The sequence below is a fragment of the Odontomachus brunneus genome, unplaced genomic scaffold (genome assembly GCF_010583005.1).
Source record: "Odontomachus brunneus isolate Ranch 3 - 2012 unplaced genomic scaffold, Obru_v1 Obru_scaffold_175, whole genome shotgun sequence".
Lineage (NCBI taxonomy): Eukaryota > Metazoa > Arthropoda > Insecta > Hymenoptera > Formicidae > Odontomachus > Odontomachus brunneus.
This window is the reverse complement of record NW_022639625.1, coordinates 498,287-508,747: the sequence shown is the minus strand read 5'-3', so window position 1 is coordinate 508,747 and position 10,461 is coordinate 498,287. Positions and strand designations below refer to the sequence as shown.

Below are 10,461 nucleotides of genomic sequence, written 5' to 3'. Positions count from 1 at the left end.
AAATTATTTATAAAAAATTATATAGTGTCCGAGATCGCGTAAATGTACCAGCAGCTGGGGTGCGTTAGCCGCAGTTTGAGAGTTCTGATGGTTTGAAAATATTTTTGACATTCAATTATGATCAAGGAATGAACATCCGAAAAGTTCTGTGCCATAGCTGTAATAATTTATTAATAAAAAATTATACAGTGACCCAAGCCGCGTAACTGTAACAACAGGTGGGGTGTGCCAGCGGCACTTTGACAGTTCTGTCGGTTTAAAAATATTTTCAACGTTCACTTGTGATGAAGGAATGAATAGTCAAAGAGCTCTTTGCGATTGCGGTAAAAACAATTGCGACAGAACTCTCAAAGCGCACCCTACCTGCTCGTAGATGTACGCGACTTCGAATATTATACAATTTTTTATAAATAAATTATTACTGCTGTCGCGCAGAACTCTTTGGACATTCGTTTTCTGATCATAAGTGAACGTTAAAAATATTTTTAAACCAATGGAACTCTCAAAGTGCGGCTGGCGCACCCCTCCTGCTGCTAAAGTTACGCGACCTCGAACACTTTATAATTTTTTATGAAGAAATTATTTCTGCTATCGCATAAAACTCTTTATATTTTCATTCCCTGATTACAAGTGAATGTTGAAAATATTTTCAAATATGCAGAACTCGCGAAATAGTGTTAATCTCTCTTATTTTGTTGTCGGTATTTCACATTTTGTGAATTAGGTCTTCGCAAATCGACTTTTCGCTTTTAATTAGTAGAACTATTGTTATATATGATATAGAACTCTAGAACTATTGTAAAACAAACCGGAACTCTAAAGAAATAGTTGATTTTACTGATTAGGTGCGCTGCGTGAACTTAGCGCATCTTTTTTTAAAAGTCTATTTTTTTGTATTTAATGACCGGAACTATTTAAAATTGTTGCATAGAGCTCTAGAACTTTTCAAGAGAGTATCAGAACTCTAAAAAAAATGTCACATTTTTAAATATGGTGTGCCAAGTTCACACAAGTTAAAATTAGCATGTATTACTTTGGTAAAAATTATTTGCAAAGGTTTCTCGGAATATTTTTATTTTTGTTTAAAACTCATCAAAGCTAGAACTTACTAAAAATAAAAATAGCAATTTATTTTTCAGGAAAAAGTTATGTAGACTAAAGGAATAAAGAAAGTTTCAATAACTCTTAGAAATCTGTTTGAATGTCTTCAAAAAGAGAAAAATTAAAAGAGGTGACTAGTGACTTTGCCATTCCAAAAGTAGCGCAAATACGTTATCACGCAGAGGGTTAAACTATATAGGGATTGCATATAGTTCCTGATATATATCATTTCGAAATATCGCAATTTTATGCACAATTAAACACCCAGTTTTTGTTGTGCTATCATTGTAAATATCACCCGCTATTCCCCATTGTTTACAATTTTTATTTAGGTGCTTCAGTCCTATCAAATACGTTTAATGTTTGTACACAACTAATGCTTGATTTGAGTTATCCTGTGTTTACATGATTGATTACAGACAGAATTTCATTTTTTATAACGTATCATGAAATCAAAAAAATCTGAAAAGCATAAACTTTATATAATTACCCTGTTAATTTAATAAAATGTGCTAATTAATTATATCTAATATTCAAGGAAAGAGTTATATATTAAAAGAGAATTATATTAATTATATTTAATATTCAGCAAAACTGAAAAATAAAAATATCTATACGATTCAACTCGCACTTGGCACAGAGAATTCTTCTCGCACGCCAGGTATAATGATGTAACTCGTTTGGCAGTCAATGCGTCAATTAATCAACTTCTGCAAACGAGGCGTCAATCGTTTAATCCTCTACACGACACGAAAAATTATATCTTATTGTGATCATCGCGCTTGCACTGTCACGAATAAACAGCGATCAGCTTCTATCCGCAACGTCGGGGACCAACTTCGACGAGACCGATCGCGCCGATTTCCTCGACGTCGATGTTGATTATCGGCGACAATACGCGTCTCGACAATGCGATTCATAGCGACATAACGATCTCGTAAATATCTCGCACGTCCACACGCATACACACACAATGCATTGAATACAACTGTGTACATAACCGACCAAAAGCGCGAGGGTGAACCGGATGGGGCGAGACGGAGCCTACCCTGACGATCAGAGCGGAAAACGGTGACTCGACCTATCGAACGAGCTGTACGTGGACGTCGGAATCGCCACCTTAACGCGCGTTCGACACTTGCACAACACACTCGCGCGAAAATAGCACGACGAGCTGAGCTGACACGAGCGGGAATCGGAGAAGAAAGGGAGACCGAGGCGGCCAGAAGAGGAAACGCGATCAGGGGAGGAAGGCGCTCGGGGAAGAAAGAAGAGAGAGAGAGAAAGAGAGAGAGAGAGAATATGTGTGTGTATATTCGTATATGAGTATATGCACTGACCTGCCCGGTTCTCTCTCTTTCTCATTATTTCTCTTTTTCTTTCTCTTTTTTCCGCGCCACCCTTAACTGACGATTTTAGCGCGTAAAAGGAAACGATGGGCTTACGTGCGTGAGATGATCGTTCTCTCCGTCTGCTGAGAACGAGAGCGTGACGATCCTCTTCGCCGGCTTGCGGACGTCGTTGTCGTCGCCGTCGTCGTCAACGTCGGTCGGTCGGTCGCTCTCGCCACTTCGGCCACCTAGGAATCCCCGAATAAATCGCCCGAGCCAGTGAGGAAGCCAGCCGACGGCTATCTCGAGACTGCTACCAATGCCAGCGACAAGACGTCCCGATGCCCGAGCGCCACTTCTTCGTCTTCTTCTCTTCTCTGCCTTCTCTGCGAAGCTTCCTCTATGCGGCCTCGCGGTCGCCGTCCTCGACGACGTCCTCGACAAACGTCGGTGCTACATCGAAAGTCACGCTTGCGATTACTTATTCTTATTTACGACACTTGTCTTAATCGTGACAACACCGTGCCGTCTCGATGTCCTGCGCGACCATGTCGTCCTCTCCGGCTCTTCATAGCCATCGCCCGATTAGGTGTCTTCTGTCTTGTCATTCGTAGTCGGCCAACTAAACAGAAAGTACGTGTGTCAAAATATACATGCGTGCGAATGTTTACATGTCAGAGTGACGTCCAATGTTTTGTTATGTCCCAACAATCGTCTGTATCCTACACAGTGTTTACCTACACATCATTCTGACTTGATTTCACCACGAGACTGAATCAGAAATTTGTCTCATTAACTTTTTAAGCGCCAGACTTATTTCAAATTTCAGATTATAGATTCTAAATTTCAAATTTACTTAAGAAACTTCAAAAAGTGACAGTTAGGCATGAGGGATTGGTGCAATTGTTGATACTTCGCTATACTCAAATATGTTTCACTCTTTAACATGATAAAAGTCCAATATTTCAATAAAATAATGTTCAGAAATAAAGACAATAGCAGTTTCACTTTTTCTGCGAGTTTATCTGTCAACTTGGCGAACGTGGTGCTTAAAGGGTTTAACTATTTTGTGGTCTTTCAATTAGCTTTCAGATTTAATTAGATCTAATCTCTCGGATAATTTATTCATTTTTCACACAGACCTGACTACGCGCTATAAAACACCTACTAACTCTCGCGACCTGTTGCTTTTATATTTCACATCCGCGTGAGTTGGGGCGCGTTTATTGCGGAAGCGTTGTTGTAGAACGTAGGTGCTGATTCGGTCGATCGACTGCGCGTTTCGGCCGTTTCTAATAATAATCGATGCCTACGCCTGTCCAGGGGTTTCTCTGCGTATCCAAATCGATACCGTGCGGACTGCCGGAGCAAGCTGCAGCGTTGTGCTGGCTACAATCTCTCCGCTACTGATCACCTGTGACGTCTCGTTACGCGCTGACACCTAGAGATCGCGGGCGACGCCGGTGGGATCTATTTGCGTATCAAGTCTGATACAATGCAGCAATGCCGCGCGTTACCAGCTTAATATCACGTAAAAGCTCGATTGTCCAGGAAAGGTCATCAGGCGACTGCAAGACAACGAATAGCGATCCGATGATTGAATCAAGTCCGCGTTGTAAGATTGAAAATATCAAAAACTATCAAAAATATCAAAAAAATATCATAAACGGCAGTTTATAATAAACTGTTAAGTAATTTATTCTATTTGAGAAATTTCATAATAATGATATTCATAGTATCAATTAAGACTGTATATATTATCCATATCTAAAAGTTGGAGATTAACCTGCATTTCATCTAAAAATGACCACAAGAATTTGACATTGATTCAGAGTCTGGATCAAGAGTTATTCTAGTTACTCTAGTTTGAAGCATAAGCCCAGTAAACATGACAACGTCGAATAGCTACAACGAAACTTTGTACATACGTCATTTTAAATGCCTAAGGGTCTGCAGGAGCCAAAAGCAAATCCTGATTTGACTACGGAAACCTCATGCGGTAAGAGCGCGAAACACCGTTCTGCATGCGTAGTTGTATGTCTGTACACGTGCGAATACTAATGTACCGCTTGCGCGAACGCAACAGCTGCAAGCTAGTGCAGCTACGCTAGTATCTGCAACTTGGTGTATTTCGCATCGCAGTGCGACAGTATATTTGCTTATCAAACATTTTTTGGCATCCTCGTTGCATAAGGCTGCTACACAGCCATTTTACATTTAGATTCTTGAAAACTTTTAATAAACAAAAATATATAAGTTCGTTCTACATTGAGCGCCGAATGTTCGCACATGCGTAGAATAAGTCCTAGAATAGGTGCGCATGTGCGAGAAAGTGACCTTGTTAATAACACTAGGTTAAGATCCTCGAAGGACGACTTTTGGAAGTTGGAAAATTATTTTAAAGATTTTGACAAAGAGAGTTACTGAGGGAACAGAGGAACGTTCATCTAAAGTATGGTCCAGCCGTCGTTTTTTGTGTGTAAAATTTTATTTTACTTTATTTTATCCTAATTTTTTATATGATTATCAATAAAAAGAAGTCAGTAGTTATTACATATAGTGGCAAAAAACATACACAAAATTATTATAACGCAATATATATATATCGCTTAGTATAACTTCCTTATACTGTTTCATTTTTAGAGAGAAAAAGAGAGAGAGAGAAAATAGAAATTTAAACAATATTATATTTTAACAATTTTAGATTTATGTTTTATAACCTGCGTGTAAAATATTTCATATAAGAACATTATCTTTTATAGATAATAACGAGAAATATCATAATAGTTAACAAATTCGCTACTAAGAGAAATCATAACTTAATATCGAGGTTGTGTTTTCCGTGGAAACAAAGAAAAGAAATTAATCAAAAAGAAACTATTTGTTTGGTCATTTGTTTGGTCAACATTATTTCTGGTAATTTTTGACACTCATAATACCGTCGATTATAATTTTCGAGGATGTCACCGAGAATTATTGGAATCGCTTTGGGTGGAAACAAAATGGAAGAGAAACAAAGAAAGGAGCTAGACTCGCGAACGCCCATCTCGAGTGTCTCGATTTACGCGAGCATCTTCAAACGAAGAGATCCGCGACAAAACGAGATCGACGAAAGGAGAAAGCATCGTTCTCGCGTCTCGACTTATATTGGTCTACTGAGTTCATCGATGTGGTTACGGGAAACGGTCAGGATCACGCGGTCTCTCTCGCCCCCGTCGATGAAGCGCCAAAACGTGCGCTTCAGAGAGGAGGTTATTACGATCGAGACGTAAATCCACGAAACGTCGAGGACTTGAGGTGAGAGGTGAGGTCTTCTCGTGAGAAGCAATAGATGCTGTAAATGATACCGAGGAGTACAGGCAGAAATTACAGGTACTCTTGGAACCGTGCAATCCTTGGCAAGTGTTCGTCATACACAGAGAGAATGTTACAGCTTCTTTCATGAAATTTTTCTTTCTTATTTATTTTTCATAAGTTGTTTTTTTATTAATTTTATCAATTTCCTTTTACAAATTCTTTCCAACTCTTTACTCGTTTTTAGCAATGCAGAAATAAACTGTTGATACAGTTTATTTTGCTAAGAAACATTAGCAATTTTTCAATAATAGACTTTAGCTTCTTAAACATAAATAATAGCATACATATAAAACGGAAGAGTAATTAAATTAATAATAACAGCAACAATAATCATTTGTATTGAAAGAAAAAATCATTTAGTGTTGCGTGATAAAATAAGGCCGAGAAATGTAGAAATAAGACGAAAATGAAAACTCAAAGTTTAGTGTCGACATGTTTTTCGATTACAAATTTCTGTAGTAACTTTTATCATAAGATTCTCTCTGTGAAATTGATTCTGTAAAGGCCCATATTATACACACGCGAAAATTCTTCCCTCCCTGTTTGCTGAAACAGGCTCGTCATGATTATGCCGTTACTAGTGAGGGTGATTTTCGATAACGCGCGCGCCGAGCAATCAGTCTTCCCGCTTGCGAAGGATCCTTTCGGCGTGCAGGATGTTAACGTTTGCGAAAAGGGTAAAATAGCTGACGTCGATAGAGCGATTGCAAAGAGATCAAGAGCATCAGAGGAACGCGGCCCCGATGAAGAGCGCGGCGAGGACAGTGTCAATCTGAAAGCTGCGCCCGATGAATTCGAACAAAGGCAAACTCGGCTTCTGGCGAAGAAATTGGCGAGTGAGGTTCTCAAGTCGCCACAACTACAGAGCAGTATGAAGAAGCTGACTGACTTGAGCGAGCCTCGCCGTAACCATTCCATCACGATGAAGAACTTTCCAACGACTAGTCGGACGGGAAATGCATTTAAGTTGCCGCGGGTGAACTCGAAAAAATCGAACAAAACGCCGAAACGCGAAAAAGCGCAGAAGAAAGAGAAAAGCAAACGTAGACGTGGATTGAAACGGCACAAGGAGCGCTATCCTCGGTTACGTAAAAGGAATCGCGTCAAGGTAGGTAAGATAGATCCATTTATCTGATGCAAACCTGTGTGATAATTATAATAAACAATTTGCGAAATAATTACAAGACAATGAAGTGTAAACTTTTAATTTGTAGATATTTCCAATTATATCTTTATAATTTGGACGTTTGGAAGTTTATAAAATTTCTTTTGTAGCTTTTCTTTACCATATGATATCTATTTCTGTGGCTCTAACAATCAACTAATAAGATTTGTAGTTATCTCGCAAATTGTTTCTTATAATTATCACGCAGGTTTACATCAGATAAATGGATTTATCTTAGATAGTTTAATTTTTTTTTAATTTTTATTATGAAACAATTTGCGAGATAACTACAAATCCTATAAATTGATTGTTAGGGTGACAAAAGTAGATATCATATAGTAAAGCGCTACAAAAGAAATTTTATAAACTTTAAAATGTCTAAATTATAAAGATACAATTGGAAATATCTACAAATTAAAAGTTTACACTTCATTGTCTTGAAATGCTTTTGTAAATAATATCCAAGATCGGCTTAGAACGCCTGAAGAATATTTATTTATTTAAACGAAAATATGTTCCTTTAATAAATAAAAAAATAAAGTTCAGAAAAAAGAGAGAGTCATAATTTAATTAACACGAGTAATCGTTACGTTTAGAAAGAACGACTGAGACTAAGTCCACTCGGTGATCACGTTCGTGTGAAACAATCAAATATCGCAGGAAGGTCGAGTTCGATGATGAGAAGTAATATCGCTGAACGAAGCTTCTTAGCCGACAGTGATATTCGCAGATTATCGAGAAACCGCATTGCGAGTTCAACGCGTTTGCAACGACGGCACCGGAAAATCAGTGATACGCCAATATCAACGAGGAGCACGATAGAAAGCTCGACGAGAGCAAGCACGAAGGATCTCGGGAAGAAACAATCCGGCGATTGGGAGGTCGAATACCCCGATTGCTACAGCGAGAATCACGATGAGCCGATGAAAGCGCGGAGAACGGGACAAGACGAAACCGGCAATGAGAGGATCATCAGACAAATCTCGAATGGTTCAGTCCTCGGCGACAATCCGCTCACGGATAGCTCACGATTCATGCAACTATTCGCGAACGAAAACCCCCACGCCAAGGATCTAAACGACATCGAGTCGTTGAAGTCCTGGGAGAACGAACGTCCAGCAATAGCTCGATCAGACGATGATAACGTTATCAGTTACACGTCCACGTACTTGCCGGCGCTCGCCGATCAGAAGATCAACCCTGGAAGTCTATATTACATTCCTGACGTCCCTCAAGAGGATCTAGTATCCGACCATCTTCAGGAAACTATCGACCAGCCCGAGAAGAGCGTACCCGTGGACGTGGCGGGATCTCCCAACGAGAACCCGATCGATTCCTACGCGGATCTGACACAGCTTTTCACTACTGACAAGAACAGTATTCTCGACACGCAACTCGAAGCCGAGCAAGCTCCCAACGAATTGGGTTTGAATGTACCTCAGTTGTACGTGAATCTGAGTGATAAACCTGAGTCTCTGGTCAAACCTGAAGAAGTGAAGGTACTCTATCCCGTTGAGTCTCACATCAAGACCCTGGCAGGATCTTCGACGATTACACCGCACTTCTTCCGCAAAGTTCCGGGTGCTTTGAATCTGTATGTCCCTGATGAGAGGAATGGTGGGCCTGTGATCGTGCCAGCGTCCGAATATGTTTACCCTGTTGTATCCATGAGCCAACCTATACGCAAAGTCAACGAACACGCCTCGGTGATCTCTCAGTCGGTTCTCGATCGACCGATTGAACATATTCTGCTTCCCGATCAAGAGAAAGTATCGAATCCTTATGAAAGTGACATGATTGACGATTACAGCACGGGCGATCAAATGGTTGGGAAAGATCATAATGTAGAGAAGGAGGCTGCGCGCATTCTTCATGAGCAACATGAAAGCAATGCAAAAGAAAGACCCGCGAGTGGCAAGGTGACGCATAATGATCGTTCGTCCACGACTACAAAGATGACCACGACGGAAAGCGCGGACGGCCAACGCGCGAATGTCTCCGTGATGTTGAATGAGACCAAGGAAGTCGCCAATCAGATACTCGAGAAAATCATGGACGAATTGGAAGAGATTAGATCGGATCGACCAGAGAACGAACAAATAGAAGGCAATTATTTAGAGTTTCCAGTCTTTGAAACCTCTCAGATAGATTTAGTGTAAATTTCGAGATTCGATACAAGACTTGATTAACAAAATATGTCTTTTTATCGAAGACAATATTAAAAGCATGAAGAATAATGTAAAAAATAATTTTAACATATATCTATAAATATGAACACTTCTTTGCCAGAAAAATAAGTTTGTTCAAAAAAATAAGTTTCTTCAAAATTTGTTGAAAAAAGAATGAATTCAAACTTTTCTATTTTCTAGAGAAAATTTTCTACTTCTGCTTCTATACTAAAAAAATCTGAAGAATAAAAAATATTTACTCGATGAGTGCTAATAACATATTTACTTAAATTCTTTTCTTTAAATATAATAAACAATTGCTTTCGTAAAAAGCAGCGAGTTTAAGAAAATACATATTTCCTAATTCAAAATAAATTTTTTCTCAATGTAAAAATATGTATATTGCTAAGTATGTTATTAGCACCCATCGAATGAATTCCTTATTTTACTTAAAAAAAAACATGATGTATTAACAAAATATCGGGCAATGAATTGAATTTTCATTCTGGACAGGTTTACCTTGCAAGATATCAGGATCGTGGGTGACAACGCAGGGTGGAGTGCGGATTGACATGAAGGTGACTAATCGCACCATCAACGCGACGCTGGCGAAGCTGTCACCGCCGCCCACGCATCAAGGTCTACTAGATCCGACATGGAATCTGACCGGATACGCGCCCTTTGCACCGGGTGCGCCGTTTTCCTTGGTCGCCATCGACAATCGCACGAAGTCGCTGGCGGTGTTCGCAGGTGCGACTTACCGTGGTCGAGTAGTAATTTAGCGCGTCCTCCTCGGCGAGCATCTGATCGCGAGGAACTAATCGCAACTTTTTAAAAAAAGGATCTACAACGATTATACGTAGGTGCGTGCCGAGTGTGCCAAGGTATCGACACGATAGCGGGAGTTTGGTCGATCGCCCACAGCCCGCAAGATTGCCGGGACTTTCAGATAGCCACGAGCATTTACAATGACGTGTTTCGCCGGACCAGACTGTCGTCGGCGATAAACGCCAAGCACCGGGAAATCGTGCGATTGTTACGCGGTCGGGACAACACGACGACGGCCGCGAGTTTAACGAGCAGTACGGTAGCACAACAAAATAATACGTCACATCAAAATAATAGCTTATCGCCGAGCAAGGAGGAAAAGGGAAAGACTTAGATGTTTCGAGGCGAACTTAAAGAGTCGGTGTATATAGACGGATTCGAATCACGATTCGAGTCGAAACACAGAATAGAAACATAATAATGATGATGAGGATGTTGACCGACAGACGGGTCGGAAAATTTGGAAATGAACGTCGCCACGTAGCTAAAAACACACAAAGAAGTGTCTTAT

General features: G+C 40.0%; 1 protein-coding gene and 1 long non-coding RNA gene across 4 annotated transcripts in view; one reads left to right on the top strand and one right to left on the bottom strand.

Moving 5' to 3' along the window:
* The window catches only part of LOC116851424, an 11,079-nt gene extending 7,277 nt beyond the window's left edge, over positions 1-3,802 (bottom strand). Inside the window, exons 1-2 of one of the 3 annotated variants that reach the window (XR_004379583.1) lie at positions 3,601-3,802; positions 2,547-3,054 (exon numbers count right to left, since the gene is read on the bottom strand). This is a non-coding gene — a long non-coding RNA (uncharacterized LOC116851424). The other 2 variants (XR_004379584.1, XR_004379582.1) reach the window with 2 other exon arrangements.
* Positions 3,803-5,455: 1,653 nt separating this feature from the next.
* Positions 5,456-10,294, top strand: LOC116851426. Its single transcript, XM_032830793.1, has 5 exons — positions 5,456-5,804; positions 6,345-6,897; positions 7,551-9,060; positions 9,636-9,872; positions 9,986-10,294. The coding sequence occupies exons 1-5, from the start codon at positions 5,773-5,775 to the stop codon at positions 10,282-10,284; spliced, it is 2,631 nt and encodes an 876-aa protein (XP_032686684.1). The 5' UTR covers positions 5,456-5,772; the 3' UTR covers positions 10,285-10,294.
* Positions 10,295-10,461: the final 167 nt, after the last annotated feature.